This window comes from Centroberyx affinis, unplaced genomic scaffold (genome assembly GCF_046629955.1).
Source record: "Centroberyx affinis isolate AG114_WGS23_722 - 3 ecotype Tasmania unplaced genomic scaffold, CSIRO-AGI_Caff_v1 ptg002290l_1, whole genome shotgun sequence".
NCBI lineage: Eukaryota > Metazoa > Chordata > Actinopteri > Beryciformes > Berycidae > Centroberyx > Centroberyx affinis.
In genome coordinates, this window is record NW_027280566.1 from 56,721 (window position 1) to 80,352 (window position 23,632).

At 46.1% G+C, this 23,632-nt stretch overlaps 1 protein-coding gene and 1 non-coding gene across 2 annotated transcripts in view; one reads left to right on the plus strand and one right to left on the minus strand.

Annotated features, from left to right (window-relative positions):
* LOC139655506 (nucleosome-remodeling factor subunit BPTF-like) overlaps nt 1-21,454 on the minus strand; it is a 43,664-nt gene extending 22,210 nt beyond the window's left edge. The window contains exons 1-15 of the mRNA XM_071532941.1: nt 20,672-21,454; nt 16,911-17,733; nt 14,964-15,015; nt 14,606-14,774; nt 11,376-11,648; nt 9,544-9,735; nt 8,171-8,359; nt 7,627-7,802; nt 7,286-7,465; nt 6,950-7,131; nt 6,653-6,784; nt 5,629-5,758; nt 4,962-5,097; nt 4,241-4,522; nt 1,821-3,870 (exon numbers count right to left, since the gene is read on the minus strand). Of these exons, the coding sequence (XP_071389042.1) occupies nt 1,821-3,870; nt 4,241-4,522; nt 4,962-5,097; nt 5,629-5,758; nt 6,653-6,784; nt 6,950-7,131; nt 7,286-7,465; nt 7,627-7,802; nt 8,171-8,359; nt 9,544-9,735; nt 11,376-11,648; nt 14,606-14,774; nt 14,964-15,015; nt 16,911-17,733; nt 20,672-21,248 (5,543 nt within the window). The 5' untranslated portion in view covers nt 21,249-21,454. The remainder of the gene's footprint in view (nt 1-1,820; nt 3,871-4,240; nt 4,523-4,961; nt 5,098-5,628; nt 5,759-6,652; nt 6,785-6,949; nt 7,132-7,285; nt 7,466-7,626; nt 7,803-8,170; nt 8,360-9,543; nt 9,736-11,375; nt 11,649-14,605; nt 14,775-14,963; nt 15,016-16,910; nt 17,734-20,671) is intronic.
* Nucleotides 21,455-22,968: 1,514 nt separating this feature from the next.
* Nucleotides 22,969-23,050, plus strand: trnas-aga (transfer RNA serine (anticodon AGA)). The gene has a single exon. It is a non-coding gene; the product is annotated as a tRNA-Ser (tRNA).
* Nucleotides 23,051-23,632: the final 582 nt, after the last annotated feature.

A 23,632-nucleotide genomic window follows, 5' to 3' on the forward strand; every position in this document is an offset into this window, starting at 1 on the left:
TTCCTGCTCATGTATAGAATATATAACAATACAAATAAAAAAAATACTTGCTTAGCCCAAACTTGTGTTTCTCCAGCTTATGTTAGATTGTTTCAGATTTTAACTATCTTAGGATAATCATTGACCTTTGAAAAGCAGGTGAAAAAGTAATTAGTTTAGCCAAATTCAAATTTATTGCAATTATTATTGTCAACAGATGCTGCTAAGTTCTACACGCACGCTGTAATTTTTCCACATTTGTCATACTGTATCACTTGGTCCCAGGTGCGAAAACCAATATCAAGCCAATGTACAGTTTGTACAAAAATTACCGTCACATCATTTCAAAGTACAACCTTCTGCTCCTCCTCCACTGAATTAATTAGTTTCACTGTCCAGACAACATCAAGCAAACAAGAGCCTCCACTAGAAGCGACTGTGGAATGGAAACATTGGAAACAGGACGGACAAACCTGTCTTTATTACTGTCACAAGCAAGCATGCACACACATGTGCACGGCGGCTTGCACACACACACATGCGGGCAGGCCAGGAGCGGTGGGCAGCTTGCAGCACAGCGCCCGGGGACCAACTTCTCTTTTTTTGACCATTGCTGGTCAGGCGACGATCTTCTTGCATGTTTTTAGTAGGGGGGTTCTTGTCGGTGTTATATGGAGGAACCCTCAGGTGAACACGGGGAGAGCATGCAAACTCCACACAGAAAGGCCCTTTTTATGCACTAGGCACCGAAGGCATGGGGGGAACATGCCCCCAGTGCCAACAGCGACCCAGGACCTTCTTGCTGTGAGGAGACAGGGCTACCACTGCACCACCGTGTCTCCATGTAGTGCAACGTGAAAGCTGACACAGTGCAAAGTGCACTGTGTCAGCTTTCTCAATTAGAGTCACAATTCAACACCCAGCAATATCAGACCAAGTGTTTTGCAAAGAGGCACACTGATCCCAGTCAGAGACAGTAAGTGCAGTGATAAAATCTGTTTGACTACACATTGCCGTTGAGCAATTGGCTAGCATTGACACTGAAGCAATGTTAAACTTTCATAACTCTTGCTGATACTTCCTTTTTACCAGAGCCATATGTCATGGACCAAGCACTGATTTCAGTTTCATGGGATCTTGAATTTACATATATACTGTATGTACGTACATACACACAAATCACTGATGAATATATGGCAGGCGCGTCTCTTCAAGCCTGGGTCAACTTCTTCTGGCTGGGTGCTCTGCCAAGAACTATAAACTGACTTCCAAAAAATCCATGAAAAACATGGGGGTGTCCTCTGATTAAGGTTTATGCCAAAATGCATTAGGCTTATGTGGCCATCCATAAAAATATGGTATAATTGAAGTCAAGTCTTGTCTTATTTTTTATTAAAATTCAAGTCTTTTGGAGTGCTGCCATTCCAGTGTTTTTTGTGGATTTTTGGGAGTCACTATATACAAATCATGTGTGGCTGTCAAAAACTAAAATCCTTATATCCAAGATTCTTGTGGAACATTTAGAGTGTTTAATAATGCCTCAAAAATTATGTTTTGGGGTTTCCCTCTTACATTTGGATTAAAGGGTAGGGACCCCTAAGGTGTACGATATCCTTGGTATAAACCAGTGACTGCTTCAGTGGATAATTAATTAATCAATGTCAGCAAGAGGGCACATTTTATACAGAAGTTGTTGATATAAGAATAAGGGAAGTAGCTGTTTTTGCCTTAATAATCACACCACCTTAAGAATGGAGAGACAGAATAACCACTTATCACTGTGATGGTTATGGATTAGTGAGTGGAATGCAGCCAGTGTGTGAGAGAGAAAGAGAGCCTACCTCCATGTGATGCCAAACGTGGGCCTGGGTGAAGGATACGGCCAGATGTCCAGGCTTGGCTTGGCGTTGTAGCTAAAGATGGACACCTCACGGATTCCACCCCGCCTCGCCAGCACCTTCAAGTCGTCATTCGGCAGTACGAAAATACTCTTCCGGTTGCTCTTGGTGACAAACTTGCGGTAGGAGGGCAAGGCGGTGTCCGAGCGCGTCTTCTTGGTGCGGGAGAATTTGAGGAGGCGGACACGGCCCTTTGTTGATGAGGAGAACTCCTGGCTCACAGATGACGCCGACATTTTACCACTGGGGTCTGTGGTTGACTTACTAACGGATGCTAACAGAGTCGTCTTGTGCTCTTGCGTCACCGTTTCACTCTGGCTGTCTTCCGACTGACTGTCGGGCGTGGGCGAACGGACTTTGGTCACGGTTGTTTTGGTCATGGTAGTGAGGGTGGACACAGCACTGCTCTCTGATGTTGACACCATGGGAGTTGTCGCGTCTCCAGATGCATTTAATGGCCCCTTGGCTATCCTCATCTCCTTGGAAACCGTTGTTGTGGTGGTCGTGGTGGTTGTGGTTACCTGGGTGAGGATAGTCTTGAGTGGTTCTGTTGTTCCACTGTTGCTGTTCTCCTCCGCAAAATCGTCACTCAGACTAGATTCCTCAGCTGACGGTATAGGAGAGGGTGCCATTCTGATGACCTTGACCACAGGTTTAGGTTTGGTCTCCGCGGACTGAACTGGCGATGTGCTGTTGTGCTGTAGAGTGCTCTGAGTATTTGCTCCAAGTGCTTCTATGTTGTTCTCCAGTCTTGTCACCTTCGTTGGCGGCTGGTAGTCCTGGTCCAATACCGTCACCTTGCTCTCCACCTCTACCCTAGGAGCCGGGCTTGGTTCCTTGCCCCCGACCACTGTCTTGTCATTTAGAGGAACCACATCTCCATTCACTAAGGGCTTTTGTTGTGTGCTGTCCTTGAGCGAGATGGCCAACCCTTCTCCTTCAACGTTACCTATGCTGTTCACCTTGGGCTGTGTACTATTGGTGAGAGCACCATGGTTTGGGGTTACTACAGAGTTAGTCAACATGACTTCGCTCTCCAAGCCATCTTTCCCATTCACCTGAGGGAGAAGAGGAACTGGCTGGGCAGCGAGAGTGCTTATGCCCTCAGTTCTACCTTGTCCAGTGCCTTGCATGTTCGATTGGTGTTCCTTTGGGTCCTTGCCATTTTCCTCTGTGGCCAGATGCTCTGAGTTTAGAGTTTCTGGGATTTGCTGAATAGGTTTAGGAAGAGGTGCATTCTGACCGCTTTTCTGGTCAAGAGTGCTTGTGGGTGTCCTTACTGAGTCCGATTTCAAGATTGTTGCCTCCAACCCTGCATATTCAGTATGTGCAGGCTTGGTAATATCTGATGGTACACAGGCCTTTTGTTGCTCCAAAGAGCTGTGAATTCCCTGTGCTGTTGAACTGCCTGAACTATCTCCTTTGGGCCCTGTAGTCCTTTCCAGTAAGTCTGCCTCCAGTTTCTGGGGCGTGGAGATGGTTTGGTTTTGTGGTGAAGCTGAATCTCCACCTGCAGGGTCTTTGGGTGTGGTGTCTGGAATAGGAGAGGAAAGAGGAGGAGCAACGGTCCCGTCGGTAGTTTTAGAGAGTTCAGCCTGAGTCTCCTCTTTGACTTCACCTGGCCCAGGAATCTGTGTTTTGGAAGATTTCTCCTCCACTTTTACAGCGACACCTGCTTTGAGCTGTGTCTGGGCTAGAGCCTGGGGCTGGAGTGGCGAGCGTGGCCGGACTGGCGTGCCCGGACCTGGGGCTGGAGTGGCTGAAGTCTGGGGTTTGGAGGTGAGGGCCTGCTGTCTCTGCCTCTCCTCCAGGGCGTGTTGCTTGACTCGCCGCTCCAGCAGGCTGTCCAGCTTGGAGGTCTTGACCTTCTTCTTGTAGGCGATGCGGGTGAGGAAGCCCTTGCTGACATCCACTACGTCGTAGTTGAAGGGCCGCTGAGGGCCCTCGGTAGGCTCTTCCTTCATGGAGGCCTTGACCTCCAGATTACTGGTCCCTGGAGGGTAAATGAATTTAGACATTAAATTGGTGGTATAAAAATTATACTCCATACATCTTCCTTGCCCTTTCCCATTTTCACTACTCAGAAACAGAAGCAATTTGAACATTTTGCTGAACATAAAATCTGCCTGATTGTAACACATTCACAGCACTCTGTACCTTTCCAATTTGACTTAACCTTCTTATGTCCAGGAAACCCAATCCAGCTGACTTCGCTTGTGCAGTATACACATAGTTTTAAGTTGATACAGTTAGTGAGTTTCATAATAACAGTTAGAATGACAGGGTTTGAAATTAAATACCATTCATACATCTGAATTTGACTCTGTGCTACTACAGACGTGTTTAGCGGTGCTCTGTCATACCTTGCTCTTCCTCTGGTCCTGAGTCTGTGGGGTCTACCTCCATCTTCTCGGCTGACTCATCTGCTGATAGTTCCTCAGTCTTCTCCTTCTTATCTAGCTCTTCTTTCTTTCCCTCCTCTATCCTCTCTTCAGACAGACAGTCTGTTGAGGGCTTGGGGGTGGTAGAGGAATCTCCATCTCTCTCCTCAGTGCTACTGGCTGCAGCTCCCTGAGCTTCTGGTGCCGCTACACTGGGTCGTCGACTCAAGTCCAGCAGAGTACATTTCTTGCCAAGTTTTGCATCTATGGAAGAAAGGAGGAGAGGGGGAGAGAGAGTTTGTTTTTCCAATTTGCAGTCTGTTTCAAAGGCACTCTATACATACTGATAATCCCTAATAATAGAGGAATTTACTCATACTAATGGGTGCATGAATAAACAAGTGCATAAACTATCTATGAGGTCTTTGACTGGCTATTTGAAACCTCAAATGAGAAACAAAAACACCTTCACATTCTGGACACATTAGGGCACAATTTGGAGAGCTCTTTTAGAGATCTCAAGCCCCACCGAGAACCACAGAAGAGACTCAATTCATAGAAGTGCACGAATTGAACACAATGACATCTTTGAAATTTTTGAATGAGAGACTAATTGACAGTCAAAGAAACTTTGAATGAGAGAAAACCAAATTCCAAATCACTGAAAACCACAATTTGGGCCCGAAACTCCCCCATTGCAAACCTTCCAGTTCTTTGCGGTAGTTGGCATTGGTGTTGCCAGGCAGCTTGGGGACGAACTGCTGCACATGAGTCTTACTGATCCAACTCCAGCCCCCGTAGCCGGTTACACGATACTCCTCTCCTTTCTGCTTCCACACCTTCACACAGGGAAAAGAAAGCAGAAAGGGAAGGAGGGAGAGAGAGAGAGAAAAGGGAAAGGAGAGGGATAAAGAAACAATGAGAGGTGAAAGAGGTTCAGAAAGGACAGTGAATGGGGAAAGAGGGAAAAAAGAGGCACAGGGAAGGGAGAGAGGCAGGAAAGGAGAGAGGGAAGGTAAAGAGAGCGATTAGAGGGTTAGAGGTTATTCACACACGGATCATTTATTGGTGAGAGAAATGACTCACAGCAGAGCTTGGCTTGCTGCATCAAAGAGCCCTTCATGGTCGCTCACTTACACACACCAGTGTTTCCCACAGGCTGTCAGTTTACATCAGTGGCGGGCCTAGTAACTTGTATGTTTTCAGGCACTAAAATTTCTGAATCTAGTATTGAGAGACTTTGCACTGCAAATAAGCTAATTACACTTTCATCTGATTAACAAGGCTACATTACAAAGTGCTCTCCATTCAGAAAAGGTTCAAATAATCCATCAACAAGAAATACATCGAGTGGAGAGTGTGTGACCTACCTGGTGTTTAATAGGGAAGGTGTACTTGACCCAGGTGGCCTGCTGCATCGTCTCCTCGTCCTCCAGCTTCTTCTCCCTCTTCTTCACCTTCTCCTTCTCCTCGCGCTCCATGGATGTCATGCGGTGTAACCTGAAAACATTTCACGATGCAACTTGCAAGACCTGAATTGTTTACATCTCTTTTTCATCTCCTTCTACATTAGGGCTGGTGCTACTCGAGAAATACTTTGTCTTGTTACTTCACAGCTTCTATTCACATGTTTTCAACCTTGTCTATTCAGCTGTGTGGATCTTGACTACGTGCAAATACACCCTTCAAAAACAAGTGTGAAAATTTGAAGAGGGCAAAGCATATTTTTTTCATCTGAAAAATACCTTCAAAGTAACGTTAGTCCCGGCTCACTCTTGATATGTAAAATATGACCCACATGACTCGTGTATGAGCACTTCAAAACATGAATAATTATTTTATTATTAATAAATGTGTATAAACAATTATGAGCAGCTTCTAGAGCACGCGTAAATGTCCTGATCAAAAATGAGAAGACGGTAAATCTAGTTGCTCTTGGCACAACTCCATAAAACACACACATTTGCTCTACAAGTAGCTGGGATGCAGTGAACTCTCTCACTCACATACACACACACACTTACTTTGATGCTCAGTGCTCAGTCACACAAAAACACTCTAGCCGTGACCCTGTGAAGGTCTTTAAAGGGGCGTTGTGGTGTTGAAGCAGTAGTAGAGGCAGAGGTGGGTGGTACTGGTAGTGGACTCGCAGTCTAAATATTATGCCACACAGCAGGGGTGGGCCGTTTGATCTGATCTGGTTATGATCACCTCTGCCTGCTAAACTGGCCCGCCTGGCCACACATCCTGTGTGTACATGCACTGCATACTTGTTTTTTACGTATTTGAATGTTTTGCATTTAAATTGAATTTGTGGTTGGCTCAAATAATTAGTAGACTTGAGACTCGTCATTGACTCGAGGTTTGGTGACTCGACTACGCTGGTGTGTGTACCTGGTGTGTCCCAGTGAGTCCTTCCAGACAGGCAGCAGAGCCACAGGCTTGATGGCACACTCCAGGATAGCCAGAGCCAAGGCAAACTCCCTGGCCTTACTGCACATCTGAACTGCCTTGATCCAATTGGTCCTGCAAAACAAACAAAGTCACATGATCACTTTCCTGCTCAACTTTTACTTTATTTACCAATACCCACTAAACCATTGTTTTCTATGGTTATAAAGCATAAACAGCAAGCTACACAATTAAATTGTAATATATAATTCCCACTCCATCTCCCACTCTGTTCCACACCTGTGTGAGGCCCAGTTAGGGTGCATGAACGGTGCTGGGACGTTGTTCTCCAGCTGGATGATGGTGAGCCTCAGAGTGGAGATGGTCAGGACCTTAGACCCATGGATAGACCCGTTCCACTTAAATTCCCCTGCTGGCGTCATGCAGAACTTGTGGGAGAGATGCCGCCTCTTGTCGTGGTCCTGATGAAGAGGTAGGTGGGTGGATTTTAGTCAGGGATGGGACTTAAGGATGAGGATTTATAAGACCGGACACCGTTTCACTGTCAACTTCATACTTCAAAGTATTTTATGAACAAGTCAAAGGAGAAAGACAACAATGGGAACTGCCACTTGCCTCTCGGTGTTGGTGCTTGTTGAGGGCCAGGGTGTTGGAGCTGTACTGGTTGTGATAGACGCGGTACTTGCCCTCCTGGCCCAGCTTGAAGAAATGGCTGAGGGTTCCCTTCATCACCACCTCCTTGGAGCCGCGTGTGCTAACGCGGGTGACGTCGCCTTGTGCGTTTACTACTAGTACCTAGGGAGGCAGGGAAAAAAGATAGGACTCTTGTAAATGTATTAAAGTCGCTCTGGATAAGATAAATGCAAAATGCCAAAAAGTAGAACAACTAAAATTCCTCATTACTGACATATGCATGTATTTACAAGCGCAAAATCATTAGCAGCTGCGGTTCTCACCTCCTTGCCCTCCTTGAAGCCCTTGTTGGCTTCGTGAACAGCGGCAGCCACCTGCTGGCTCTTCATCTGGCTCAGCTTGCTCTCTGGGTTCCTCAGCCGGGTCACCATGCGAGTCGCCGCAGACCTCTTACTGCCGGACCCCGCCATCTCACCGTTGGCTGCCTCTTTACCGTCCCCTGGAAACACACCGCCCAGTTAAATGAAGGACAGAAGATGCTGAAGTCATTACATAGTCATACACAGTGGTAAGCTCTACTTGATTTGAGGCCATATGTTGTGCAATGACTGTCGAAAGAGATATCTCTTTGAAATTGTGTTTTTTTGTGTAGCCCTTCCCATGCACAAGAGACAAAACCACTATGTAAAATGTAGTACTACTCTGTTCTGTTCTTAACTAGGATGCATACTGTGTACATGACCAGTATGCTTTTACTTGCGTCATTTTGTGACCCTAATTGAATTAAACATAATGCTCTTTAGGAGGGGAGCAAAACTTTCTGATCTTAAGGCAAAACAAAAGGATGATGATGTTGTTGTGCCAGACCTGTGTCATCGAAGCTAGCCAAGGATGACTGGGAGGACTTGTCGGCCAGATCTGGGGGTTCAGGACCCCTGGGAGGGGCCCCGGTTCCCGTACTGCTGTTACTGTTCTCCTCGCTGGGCTGGGGGGGCTGGCTCAGGCTGGGGACCCCCTCTCCGCTGGCGGGGACAGACTCCGACAACAGCTTTTCTGCTACACGGACAGAAAATGACAAGGGTAATTGTCCATTATATGAAAAGGTCTGGCTTGTCTAGACTGTGCAGTACCTGCTGTCATTTGTCATGTCATGATATCTGAGACATCTTTCATGGTTCATTTAAGTGTTCCAGGTAGCTGTAGGTGTTAACCAAGACTGAAACGATTGAACTGGAATGAACGAAACAAATTATAGCATCAAATAAACAAAGCTTTCAACAATGACCGCCAAACAGCAGGTCCAGCACAAGTAGAAGCTCACTCTAATAGAAGACAGCAACTTTCTTGTAATGCTTGTGAGATAATAAGCAGGGCTGTGGCTCCCTCTAGTGATAAGCAGCATGCAGTGCGTGTACCAAAGAACAAGCTTATATGAAAAGCATGGGTCAGTTGAAAGCAATGGGCAATCAGGCCAGGCCATGCTTTGCCCAACTGATCAGAGAAGAATGCCAGAGTATGGCAAGCACAGCCACAACACGAGGTTTGTGCACACAACATGACCATACTGACCACAACGACAAATGGTGGAACTGTGTTCAGATGTTGATTGTCAAAGTTGGATGTGTGGAGGTCATCTCAGAACAAGGCTTTTAAAGAGAGAGTGATCTAACTGAGGGCACCAATAACAAGCAAGCAGCAGAAGAAAAGTTGTATAAGGATAATTGCACCAGGCGATGTGAACGCCGTCCCCAATTGACTGCGGCTCAGTTCCAGTCATGCTGATTGCAGTGACAAAGCCATCTGATTGCAAATCAATCTACGCAATCAACTTCTCAGCTCTTTAGCGAAAAAGAAAGCATGAGTGATCAAGAGACCAAGAGCAGAGCGGCTAAAAGCGTTTAAGACCGAAGCTGAAATTCAAGCAAAATAGCGGATGGCTGAATGCAAAAGGCCGTGGATGGGATGAGGGCCACATACAGAGAGTAATGGCAGGAGGGTCAGACAAGAGGGCAGGCTGGGAAATGGTCAAGAGGAACACCCAAGCACAGGATGCATGAAAAAACAAACAAGGTCATCGTCATTAACAACTGTGACAACCTGTGAACCTGCCCAGAGAAGCTGGTCTGGAGTCAGTTTTGCAATTCCCCCTGCTAGGTTACAGGTACAGACTGGGGATGGTAAAGCTGATCCCAAACAAGGGCTTAATAAGGGCAACTTCACCCTGGAGTGTCCTTGTATACCTTCGGTGATGTCACTGACTTCCATACTTGAACGGCCCTCTCCAGTGGGGGCCGGGGGCTTTGGAGCCTCCGTGCCCAGGCTAGAGGTCTCAGCGGTGGGGATGGTCTGTGCTGGAGCTGGGGCTGCTGGAAGTTTAGGTCCCTCTGAGATGCCACTACTGCCCTCTTGACCAGCGAGTGGAGCCTCTTCGACTACACATGAACAGCAGCAATGTTGTAAATATTCAAGACTTAAAGAGATAATCCATGGGCAACTTTTCGAGACAATGGAGAAGGGCGGTATTGTTCTCAGCAAGGATCGGGACTGGCAAATATGATACAATCAATGCGGATAACATTGTGGGCTATAAGAACAAATCTATCATCAACAGAAAAAATAACATTTCATGTAATCTTGGTTGTAATCTTGACTACTTTATTATTCGCATTCAAAGGGTTCTGACCATAGAATTTGAATTGATAGAGCTGCCATTCCGATTCAAAGCTACACTCATTTGGCTGGTATATGTGAGGTGCTTTCAGACAGCGGGCAGTTACCGTGGCTGCCTCCATTGTTTTCACTGTACATACGACGGCAGCTTTGCCGCTTCCAATGGTGGCGGCCACAGCTGCATGGGGGGCGAAGGCGGCTGCCGTTCACCGGTTCGTGCGTGACTTTTTGCTGCCGCCTGAGTTGAAGGATGTTCAACATTTCCAGCTCTCCGCCTCACTGATTGTTTCTGTTATCATGGCAACCACACCGGAGAAAACCGTGGAGGAGCTAATTATACTAGTTTCACACCTCTATGCCGGTGTACAAAGATCTAAATAAAAAACTGACATTGATTTTTTTTGTTTACAGTTTGTGGGAGAGCCTCTTCCTTGTCTCAGTTTTGGTTTTGTTCCCAGGATACCACGCAAATATAAGTGGCATCGCTTGCCGCGGTGGCAGTGTTGCGCCCACTGGGCCTCCCAGTCAATACTCAGAACATCAACATCACTGTGCGGCAGAGCCTGCGGCGTGCACCTGCTGTCTGCAAGCACCTTTACAATGGCTGCCATACAGTGTTTGATGATGTCATGGAAATCAGCGCTGATTTGGTGCATGAGACACAGTGTTACCATGGCAACGGCATCGGCATCATTTAGACAGAACATTCCTGTGGTGATAAGCATTCTAACTCTCTAAGTCCCATGTCTGTCCACACATGAAACGGTGTTCAATTACATGACAACATTATAAAAATTCTACCATAGGAAATTACCAAGATACACTAGGAAGTGCTCTTTCTGTCCATTCAAGTTCTGTGGTTATGACACCGTTCTTGAAAAACAATGCAATAAATATGTAGAAATGCAATAGCGGTGATTCACTATTATTCAGTGTAAGAGCTCTTTTATTGCACTGGATAATGCATATCCAGTAAGACACCAACATAAATCACAAATATGGTTTGTGGGTGACAAAGTAGTCGCTTAAGTCCTGAAAAGGAGCAAAGCATTTCTAATTGGTTCACGAGCCAGATAATGGCAGAATTGATTCTTCAATCAATAACTAATTACACTGCTGCGATGATGTCTTTTTTCAAGGCTCAAAAACAGAATGGAGGTGGGATACCGAGGCCAGAGAGGCAGTTTTTCAGATCAGAAGTTTGCTTCTTTGTGTCCTTACCGATCAAATCTCTACTGAACAATTCTTTTTGTTTTTGTGTCAACAATTACAAGGTCTTTTCTTTTTATATGGTTATTAAATTAAATTAAATTAATTGTTGGGCTATATATTTGGCCGTTCATCATCATCATCATCATCATCATCATCATCATCATCATCATCATCATCATCAAGCTCTTACCTCCAGGTCTGACACCCTCCTCCTCCTGTGAGGCCACCTTGGCTCCTTCCTTCACCTCCTCTTTTGCCTCCTTCTCCTCCTCCTTATGCAGATCTTTGACCTTGGCCTCCTGTTGCCCCTCGTCCTTCACCCTGACCTCGTCGTCTTCCCTCTCCACATCCACTTCCCTCTTCTCCCTCTCCAGCCGCGCTTTCTGGGCCTCCTCGGCAGCCCGTCTCTTCACCTCCTCCAGCTCCTCCTCCTGCTTGGCCCGCAACCGCTCCAGGATCTCCTCTGGAGGAGAGAGGAAAAGGCAAACAGACAGTGAGACAGGGCCGATGAACTGAGCTCCAGGAAAAAAATGATTTATTGATTAGATCAATAGGAACACAAAACATTTTTGAAGCGCAAAGAAAACCCCAAAAGACAAAGAAAGGAATCTCAGTTGTTAGTTAAGGGGGATAAACAGTGTCTGGCAACAGCAAAACGAATAACTCTCAATCTGAAAACAGAATGGTGCTGAATTAAGCAGGTTGTGGAGGGAAACTAGGACAACAGCAATAGACTGAAAGACTGCCAGTGAGAGACATTAATTCTACAGGTATCAAAGACGGCCCGGCAGCTCCACATCAACCTAATCCCAGAGGCAATCACACCACCGCCTGGTCACACAGTCAGAATACTGAGACGAGCAGTGACAGTCAAGATAAGGAGAGGGTGATCGGAGAGGCATTCCCCTTGACGTGCATCCATCCATCTTTATTCCTTATTCAATTTGAACAAACTAAAAATGGAGGCAGGTAACAGACTGTCTAGACTGTCTAAATACACCACTTTTATATTTTTAAAAAAGCCTGTTTACACATTTCTCATGTGCTTGGTGTAGACTGGACATAATTCCAATCATAACCTGCTGTAAAACACGTTACACATGGTTCCCCCACTGTGCAATAAAGCCACATATTCCTCTGTGTGTGGTCAGAGAGCATATTGGCACCACGCTGTGTTTTGAATTGAACACCCCAGAGTTAATATGATGCAGTGCAGCAGCGCTGATAGCCACATGTTGAGCGGTAAGCACCTTCGGTCATATCCAACCGTGGAAGACTGTGGTGAGATCATTTATGGGAGGATGACTCATTGCTATCGCCGTTCCAGCTTAACATAAGCTAGGAGATAGAAAACCTCCATCTGCGCTGATAGGCAATTTGTTCAAATTTAACATAGTGGACGGTGGAGGGGTAAACAGTTGTTTCCTCTCCCTTTGCCCTTGTAATCTTCCATTAAAATGGGGGGATCAAATCACCCTGGAGGATGTGATCAGGACAGTACAAACAAGCAGGAAATAATGGAGTGACTGGCGGGAATTCTCATTAGAACAAATTGTATTCGTGCGTCCAAAACACTCTGAAATCCTGATAAAAACAGAGAAAGGAAAAGCTCATCCATGAAAAAAAAAAACGTACTATGGGAGAGAGGGTGAAACAAAAACGAAAGCCAAATCTCCCTTTGAGATGCTTTCGGGAATCCTTAGGGATTCACTCATGTCCAATCAGACATTTATCGCCGGAGCAGACAATATAGTGTGTGTGTGTGTGTGTGTGTGTGTGTGTGTGTGTGTGTGTGTGTGTGTGTGTGTGTGTGTGTGTGTGTGTGGTGCAAAACCCTTGATGGCAGATTCTGTGATCTCTATCAATTTGTCTTTGTTCAGCGCTGCGTGTGCATGTGTTATGTTGGGCAGTGCGTTTTCCTCTTTGCTTCAACGCCACTGATGTGCAAAAGATCGGGATAGGCTGCCATGTACACACCTACTGCATCTCCCTTAGCTAGGTGCGATACCCACAGGGTGAAGTGGAACAGCACGGCACGGTAGAATAAATCTTGATTTCACTGTTGTTATTGGTGAGCTGCCACAGCCGCAGTTTGGGGAAATCGTCGAAGAAATTTCATATTGAGTGACAGCCGCTTGACAGCTCTGCATAATAACGAAGCTCAAACGTGTGGCAAAAATTGATAGATAAAAAAAAACAAAAAACACCCTCCATCGGCTTTTCACACAACCTACCTATTGACACCTATGTTCCACAATAAGAGCATTTATGAGCAAAGTTATAACTCTGCTGTCAAAATATCACTCCTGTCGCACTCTTGTTAATCCACCTGTGGCTAGCATTTTTCATACCCAGCTGATGCAAAATTGCTCCCATCAGGCGGGACTTTAATGGAGATTTATGGATTAGGTGTGAAAATAGCCGCCAAATATACTCAACAGGCTCCAAAACCTTGAGGGAATACACTGACTTATTGGGTATTAAGCTCTTTTTTTCAACTTCCAATTACTCACTTCTGTGTGTCCAGTAGTAATACTCGTATTGTGCACTACAGCAAACAAAATAAAGAGTGGAAACACGGAGGTTAAACTGCCGCCAACCTAGCTGCACAATGATAAGTTTGACAAATAGCTTGTTCACCAAAAAGTGTGTCTATTCCTTTAAGCGGCATCCCTTTTCCTGTATAACCTATGCCTCTGCTTCTGCTCGTCCCGTCAGATCAGTTAGCCATTAGGCGCGCAGGAGTAAAAGAAGGTTACGGCCCGAATTCAGTGAGAGTCTTTTTGAATTACCGGCGCTCAGAAGATGCTTGGGAGAAAGGCTAGTCTCCGCTCCGGCTCTCGCAACAAAACTGATGAAAGCCCATTTGCAGAACGCCTACCGCGCAGCGCGCTGAATGCAATAAGCATGCTCAGCTGATGTGTGCACAACAGCACATCATTTTCATAAAAAATAATAATAATAAAACAAATGAGAAAAAGGCACGCGCACGGTGAAGGAACAGGTCCTTGAGGGACGTGCCACTGACAAAAAGGAAGGAATGAACGACTGAAGAGAAGCTTCAAGTGTTGGAGGGCGGCCAAACCGGGACCAGAGTAAGGTTACATAATGGCCGGGCTGATTCCTATGGCCCGGCTATCTATGACTGGGTGGCATTCATGGGTACTGGGGAGAAGACAGACAGAGGGCTGGAGAGGGGGAATGAGAGAGACAGGGGCAAAGACAGAGGCTGCTCTGAGAGAGATTGGGGGGGGGGGGGGAATGAGTCTCCCTTCTCCCTCTCTCAGCCGTGATTAAACCCACCGACAGAAAGCAGAGCTCGTTGCCTACAGCGCACCGTGCCAGAATAAATCACCGACAACGATATGTCCCATTCGGATTTATTTTAATAATAAGACAAAGGAGCCGCAGCTGTCTTACCGTTGGCGGCGGTGAGGAAGCACTTGTTGCTGCCGCGGGCCTTGTTGGTCAGGTCCTCGGTGATGTCCATGTGGGTGTGCACCTCCTCCCTCATCTCCTCCAGCGCCGCGTTCAGGTCGGCCTCCCAGTACTCCTTATCCAGGCAGTCTATCAGCTCGGCCAGCTGGACCTGGCGAGGACAGGGTGAAGGGAGAGTTGACATGAGGAGATGGCAAAAAAAAACAACACAGAATTAGCAAACCTTTATGACAGCCGTACTACCGCCAATGCTCTATCTTTTAAGTAAAGATAGAGCAAGAATGTGATCAGCGAGTTGAGCGTCTGAAGAGCCTAAGTAAAAGAAACGAGTCCCATTTACCTTGGTGCTGTAGTACCAGATGGCTTTATCCTCCTGCTCACCATCCTCCTCACTGTAGGGGAGAGGACAGGAGAAAGCACAGAGGGAGGCGAAGATTGAGGAGAAGGCAAGAGGGAGGGGGGAAAGATAAATGAGAAAAAAAAGAAGAGTGGAGAAAGGGAAGATAAAAAGGAAGATTACAAGATATAAATATGAGAGAGCGACACAGGGGACAAACAGACAAGAGAGGGGAAGAGGGCAAGGTGATTTAAATGACAACAGCGCATTTATCATGATAGCACACTCGTATAGGCTTATTAGTTCGTGGAGTGTTATGGATGCTAGACTGCCATCTTGCTTCGTGGAGCCATCCATTTTAAAATCAACAAAGATAAACAAAGTGGAACTTACAGAGAGACGTTAAAGACTATTTCAGAGTCTCAATGCCGTCACATGGTTGTCACAGACCGTTTGAAAGCGACTGAATCCACGGTGCTTCAGAACCACTGAAAATATCAGCAGTTGCGTGATATGCTGCCTAGTTCTGTACATGTACAGTATGTAGCATTGTTGCCGGTTTGAAAAAAAAACGACAGAGGGGAATGTCTGAAGGGGGTTGCACACCTGTGTGCATGCACTGATAATCTGAATTGTCCTTGAGAGTTGATTACAACTGGGCAGCAACAACTGGGACCTGCGAAGGGCACTATGTGAGGAAAATGTAAACCAACTAATTTCTAGGTATGCTTTCCAAAACTCTACATACGATAGACACTAACATAACACTGACATTCGGGTACACAGTGCAAAGAGCAGTTCTCCCTGAAATACGTTTTCCACAACAATATACTCATGTACATTGCAGGGCGTAGGGGCGATCCCTGCTGATTAGAAGGCAGCCTGAGGCTCTGCCAGGCCCGGCACAATAAGAAATATTCCTGACTGGAGTACTTGAAACTATGTAGCGGCAGCAGAGTGGAAGATTTGACAGCTTTGTGCTCAGCATGGTCCATGCCAGGGACTGGGAAGCCTGAGGCCATGATACAATAGTGTCTATTCAGCATCCTCTCAGGACTTCACTACAGGCACGCGCGTGCGCACACACACACAAACACACACGTGCACACACACACACACACCTTACTTCTGTGCACATTCACTGCACGTACACCCAGTCACACAAACCTACTTCTGTGCACATTGCTTGTACACATACATACACACACAGAGAGACTCAGGGGGGACAGTGAAGATCTATTACACAGCACCTGCTGAGGGCCAATTTGGTGAGAGAGAGAGAGAGAGAGATCCAGCGATAGAGAAGCCTGGCCTCATACCTCTCTTTAAATCTTATATTGTTCAGGTGATCCATGCTCCTTTATGGTTTATCTAGCAGGCCGCCTGCTGCTGCTGCTGACCCAGCACACGCACCATCTGTGACTGCTCAATAGCTAGATCATATGCTAACGTATGGGACCAATACTGCTGACAGCCAGCCTGTTAAATCTTATGGAGGGATGCAGATATTTTAGGTATGCACGTTTTAGTAGTAGTAGTAGATGCTCCTGTTATGCAGACCTGTACTCATATGCTAGAAAGTAAACTTGTGGTTTGTTTGTCTTTGCATATAACAAACCATCTAATATGTTAATACGTTTAATACTTCTATTTGCAACTACTTTAAATTTTGATACACAGCATATCCATTCCATCTTGCTAATGTATTACCAACCTGTTTTGTAGCTCTATTCTCAATAAATAACCTCAACTTGTGGGTACGCTTGTCACAGCCTAGTTTATTAATGCCTAGGGACAGCAAGGAGGCTGGTGCAAATATAAAACCAACCACACTAATAGCATCACAGACAACATACTTCCCCCCGCCTCCGCTGTATAATATTTCACAAAGACAAAGAGCCATAAAATAATCTTGGCACATAAAAACAGACAAAAACATTGGCGACTTACACTACGATGCGGCGGTTGAGGAACCAGTACTTGCGCTGGTGCCGGTCGAAGCCGATGGGCAGCTGGCGGATGTACGGCCGGCTCTTCTGCGCCTCGGGGATGCAGTCCACCACGCCGGGTACCTTGTGCGCCACACACACCTCGCACTGCCACTCGTCCTCCGGCACCTCCTGCAGCGGCGGCTTCACGCACTCCAGGTGGTAGACGGCCGAGCACGTCTCGCAGCACAGCAGGTCGCCGAGGCGGTGGCACACCCTGCAGTGGTCGTCGTACGCGACCACCCCTTCCGACATCAGCTCCTCCCGAGCGATGTTGGTCGCCAGGAACTGGTCCACCAGGAACTGGAGGACTTTGATTTTGCTCTCCAGCGGTTCGTACGGGTATTCCTCGCCCTCCTGGCAGGGGAGGATGTGCCGGTACTCCGGGTCGCTCTCGCAATACGCCCGCACCACCTCCGGCCAGGTCATACCGTCCACAAAATACAGAGTGGAGTTGACGGAGTCCTTAAGGTCAGCGGGACCGAACGTGGTGTTGGAAGTGTCCTCCTCTCTGAGAATGGCTTTGAGCAGGGAGATGTGGGTCTCGGCCAGCAGTGTGCACTGCTCCTGGCCGGCCAACGCTGCACAGAAATCCTCAAAGCGGAACGGGGAGAGCCGCAGCACTGAGCCAAAGTTGCGGAGGACCTCATAGACGGCAGATATATTGAGGAGCTGTGAGGCGGGAACCAGGAGGTCCTCGGAGGACTTGGGAAGCTCCAGGGAAGGAACGTCCTTCGTCTCGAAGATGGGAGAACGGGGACGCAACGCCCGACTTCTTCTCCGGCCTGCGAGGGGGAAATGAGGGAGGGAGGAGAGTGGGGGAGAGAGTGGGAATACAAATGTGAAAGAAGAGGAAAAGAAAGAAGAAAAGTGTACAGTTTGTCAGAGTTTGTCAATTCTGTGTAGTCTTTACAATAAGTGCCTGACAGTAACTCTAAGCATTTCAAATACAGACATTTCAACAGAACATCAATGTGTTGGCAGAATAATAGGGCCATCATTGCTTTTACTCCTAATAGAATAAGTGGGAATGTGGCAACGGTTCACATTTTCGTGAGTTGCACAATCCACCATGATGAATTACGCTTATCACTATAAGTCAGTGTACCCTAATGCATGAACCTATTAACATCCGTCTGGCTTCATCGGAGTGTGTTCTCCAGTGTGCACTGGAGCGGTTTGCAGTATCAGCACCTCCAAGTCTGAGGCCATGGTTCTCTCCTGAAAAAAGGTGGTGTGCCCGATCCAGGTGAGGGGGGAGCAGCTGCCCCAAGTGGAGGAGTTCAGGTATCTCGGGGTCTTATTTACAAGCAAGGTAAGAAGGTTCAGGAGATTGACCGCCTGTTCGTTCCAATCCTCACCTATGGTCACACGCTCTGGGTAGTGACCAAAAGAATGAGATCGAAGATACAAGCGCTGGAAATGAGATTTCTCCGCAGGACGGCTGGACCTCACTCTTCATGATAGCGTGTTCAGCGCTCCAGGAGGACCTCGGAGTCGAGCAGCTGCTCCTCCACATTGAGAGGAGTCAGCTGAGGTATTTTGGGCATCTGGTAAGGATGCTCATCCCAGTCGCCTCCCTTTGGAGGTGTACCAGGCACAACCGACTGGGAGGAGACCCCGGGGCAGACCCAGGACACGCTGGAGGGACTACATCTCCCAGCTGGCCTGGGAGCGCCTCCAGAAGGAGCTGGAGGAAGTTGCTGGTTAAAAGGAAGTCTGGGCTGCTCTGCTCGCACTGTTGCCACCAAGACCCTGAACCGGATAAGCAGCTAGAACGTGGATGGATGGATGGATGGATGGATATTAGCATGATGAATTTAAAATTTCTCTTTCCTAACAACATCCACTCAATAAGCTCTTGGGGCCTGTTCTGGACAGGAAAACACACTAATCACAATATAGCCTACCAATAATATTTAGCATTCACGGCACCCTGCCAGATTTATTCATCCGAAACGCTATGTAAAACTAGTGGAGCATCCGATTTCTGTAAATCAGGGACTAATGCTATTTTGAATGGGATTATTTCTAATGCAGTGTGACACTGGTTAAGTGACATTAAAGGAGACAAGCACACATCATCCTATCCCAAGGCACTAAGCAATGTGCTCCCAGTGGACTTATAAGTCTCCCTTTGTTTCTACCAGTGCAAGGTGTGTGGAGATGCATGTACCTGCAAATTCTCTCCAGCCTCTGTGTGTGTATGTGTGTGTGTGTGTGTGTATGTAAATGCCTTTATATGTGAATGCAGTGTGGATACATGTGCCCGTATGCCCATGAGAGTGAAAGCAGTGCATGTCTGTCACCATAGGTCTTATGAAAGACCCGTCTACTGCACAGTGCTGCCATGTTCACGTCTATTAGCGAAGCAGGCGGGCAGGCCAGCCATTTAAGTTTGAGAGTTATTTGTGTAATCTTCCCTGAACAACTTATGGTGCATAAGATTGACTAGAGTGCAGCAGAGTGGTATAAAGCGCACAATTCAAGAAACAGGCAACCCACTGACCTTTGAAAATTACCTGACTTCCACATCTATTTGGAGCAAGGAGGGCATGTGATAAACATGCTTCAAACAGCTTAGGTCAGTGTGAGTATGGCTTGGCAGGTGGAGGGGAAAAAAAACATACAAACTACATTCAAACATAAAAAAAAAGATTTGTTTCTGAATGAAAGAATAAAGATCTGATTCCAAAGATGGGCTTTGCTCATGATGAAATAGTGGAATGCGCAAAATATCCAAAACTCAATCATGCTTACAATTATTTTGTCTAATCCTATCTGGATTTAGATCCAAAGGCTGGCACAATGCTTCCAATGCATGACATTATGTAACAGATGGGTCAATTGATTTTTATAGACATCAGTTCAATAAACATGACAGGCCATAACTTCAAGGGGTGTCCAATTTGCTCATTTGATACATTTAAGGGTGGTTGCTATGGTAACGGTGGAACACAGTACGTAATATTGTAATGAGTTGGTGTTTGCAACAGGTGAAATCAGAGCGCCTCTGTTCAAAACAAAGGCCTGTCAAATTCATTCAGCCAGCATTACGCAAGCAAAATGTGTCTTGTTAACAAGTTGAAATCGAGCTGGACAAGGTAAATTGTGGGCGCAATTCTAATTTAAAAAGACGACTTTCATTTCAATTTTTGATGAGTAATACTTACTATTGTTTACTAAAGTACTTGCCTACAGCTGCAGACAAAGTATCAAACAGCTTTTCGTACGAGGAAAAGCGCAAACACAACTTTTAAAAAGTATACGTTTTGATAGAGCGTACATTGTACACATAGGAGAGATGAATAACGCTTGTATATAAGTGGAAATGCTAGATGAATGAATGAATAAATGAATGGAAAGTGGCAACACACTTCAGCCTCTACATGTTGTTTCTCTTTCTGAATGGAGACACGTCAAACGCAGCGTGCACAAGATAAACCGGTCAAAAAAAAGACATGGATTAGTTCTTCATCATAAAATGACAACAAAAAGGTGCTGATCCGACAAAATAAAAAACACACGCGAGGCGATTCAAGCGTGGTGCAGATCTGCAAGCCAGCGGCCAGCAGAGCACACGGTAAACAAAGGCCTGTTTCTGAGTGCAATCTCCATTTTGAACAATGCGGCTTGCTTTCTCAAATGGGGTGAATATAAACTGCACACTTAAAATAATCCAAAACTGCTTTGCCAAGTGGGGGCACTTGCAAACCCACGTACCTGGGGTGCTACCGAGCGTGCTGTGGCTCCTAAAGCTGCTCTCGGTGCAGTAGCTGGCATCATCATCATCTGGTAATTCCTCCAGATAGTCAGAGTCGTTTCCCAAGGCCTCCTCCTCTTCAAGATCCGACGAGGGGTTTTCGTTCAGGAGTTCATCCTCTTCTGACCTGTAGCTTAGATTATCGTCCTCCTCGTCGCTGTTGTCGTCGTAGACCACCTTGGTTTGAGGCCGCCTCACTCCACCTCTGCCGCCGCGGCCGCCTCTCGCCCCCCTGCCTCTCCCTCTACCTCCTCTGCCCCGCGATGCCGCCGCCGCCGCCGTGGTGGCGGAGGCTCCAACTTTCCTGCGGCCCCTGGACGAATGAAAGTTATCCCGACCGGAGATTTCTGTATCCACCTCCCCGGAGCCAACGCCGCAACCGCCGCCACCTCCGCCCCGTCCCCGGCCCCGTCCCCGGCCCCTTCCCCGTCCACGCATCCCCCGGCTCCTGCCGCCCCGAGAGCCGCGGACTGGCCCGGGTGATCCTTCCCGCATCACGGCTGCCTGTTTGGGCGGCCTTCCTCTTCTCCCCCTCATTGTAGGAGAGAGTATCTTCTGTTCCGCTTCAATCTCGGTGCTCGAATGGCCCGTGCAACCCGGAGAAAAACGGGGGAGCAAATAAACCAATCTTGCGACGGTTCCCGATAAATCCCCGCCAAGCCCCGGTCTCAATTTCTGGGCGGAAAGCTCAAACTGAATGGCCGGTGTCCCGCTCTGGGTCGCCTGCAGACGCCATTTTTCTTCTCGGCTCTCCCTCCGTTGAAAACACAGCAGGCCTGAGAGCTGCGTCAAGTTAGCCACAAATAGCTACAATAATACCGGAAGTTTGTAGCTTTTTCCTTCAAAATAAAAGCATAACACATTTGTCAATTTCGAAAAGAATAATTAAGTATCGGGGTGCACAGAGCAACAACAATACTATCTGTTTTCATTTAGTACATATTTCCTCTCATACACATACTTTATTTTACTCTAGCACTCTCTGTTACCCCAAAAAGCGTTTTAAAACATTTTCGTCGATCAGGGTTTCATTTCGAGTTAGTTCCGGACGTGTTGTTTTTTATTCTGTGTAGCTTGACACTGGCAGGCCTGAGTGGATGGAGGATCACGTGACCCACTATTCTACAATAGACGCAATTGCCGTGTTAGTTCATAAAATTAGTTATCCATGCAAACGCTATTCCCCAACAGTAGTTTATTAGCGCTGGCTTGGCGCGATGGGCAGTTCTAATAACAGGCGAGTCGAGTAAATTCAGCGAAATATCGTAAATTTTCAGCCTAGTCGTCGTCGTCGTCGCTGCAAGGCGAGCAGGAGATAAGCATACATCCGTCATTTAGCGCTTTTTCTTGAACCTAAATGTTCTGTCACATAAGGATTAAAAGTTAACTGCACATATTTCAGAATTAGCTCATTAAAGTTATATGAATTTGAACATAGTAATTTATATTTTTATACAAATATATCTTATACATCTCTTCAATTGATTTTAATTTATTAACAATGAAAATTGAATTGATTAATATTTCAGTCAATTGCAATTCAAAAACGTATATCCAACCGTATGCCGTATGCATCTTATGAAAAAGATCTGTTTATCATCTAATCTTGACGCTGATGATGGCTTCTAGCTGAAACGCGTTCGTTTTTGCCCATAATAAATAAGAAGACTATTGTTCTGTGAGTGCCGGTGTTGTGTTTGTTTTGATCCTAGCCACAACCGTGCACCCGATACAGTGTTCGAGATTTGGAGCTGTGCGCACTGCCACTTTTCACTATATCATCTGATCTTGCCTCAATTGTAGCATACCAACAATATAACTAATGTAGAATAACATTTAGTGTAGTCAGAGAGGTGAAACATTGTAGCTGTTCCTCGCTATCCTTTAATCTTTAAAAAAAAAAATATTGTTTCATTTTTCAGAATGATGCTTGTTATTGTTTGGTTGTTAAAGCACTTTGTAAACTCTATCTTGAAAAGTGCTATACAAATTAAGTTTAATATTATATTACTATATTATTATTTTGAATTGCCCACTTCTTCTCACAACATCCCCTCGTCCAAACACAGCCCACTGTAGCCGACTTAGCAGTCTTCTTGTCAATAATGTCATCACCAGGGCGTCCACGGCAAATCACCTCGATAAACGAAGTCGTTGATTGATAGCATGAGTCAGAAAAAAACACCTATACTCTTATAGAGCATTAGTTCCCCAGTGCATGAGCATTACTTTGCATGTGTGCAGACTAATGCTATAAGTTGTCGTGGCCGAGTGGTTAAGGCGATGGACTAGAAATCCATTGGGGTCTCCCCGCGCAGGTTCGAATCCTGCCGACAACGAATTGTTTTCTCTCATTGCTGTGGTACACTGACTAGTGAAATATGGCTTATGAATGGCGACATGATGGTAATATTCACCGACAGCTAGATAATTTAAGCAATTATTTCACAACAGCAGAAATGCACGACATAGAGCACAACACTGCATCTAGTAGCTTATTGTAAAAGATATTGGCTCTAATGTTAAACAAACCTTACTTTTAATTAAAAAAAAAAGAAACCTTATTCTTCCGCCGAACTAATCTAGTTCTCCAACATTAGCTACATTTTTTACAACGTGTTTCTGAGCCGGTCGAAACCACGGAGTCCGTTAGATGTTGCCAATTTCATTCCGGGATATTGCTAACTCTTCAATTTCCTTTCCATTTATGTCTACATGTCGTCTTGTTCCTTTATTCTTCATATAATTCCCCCATTTGCCAACCCACCACATAAGTCAAAATGTGCTGTAAAAAATAATTTTTGCTACCGGTATTGTGGTAATTTTCGGTTAGCGGCGGTCACAGGTGTGTCCCAGTAGCTAATTAATAACGTCACTCAGCCAATCAGAAACGAGGATCAGAACTCTCTGCTCTGTAAATA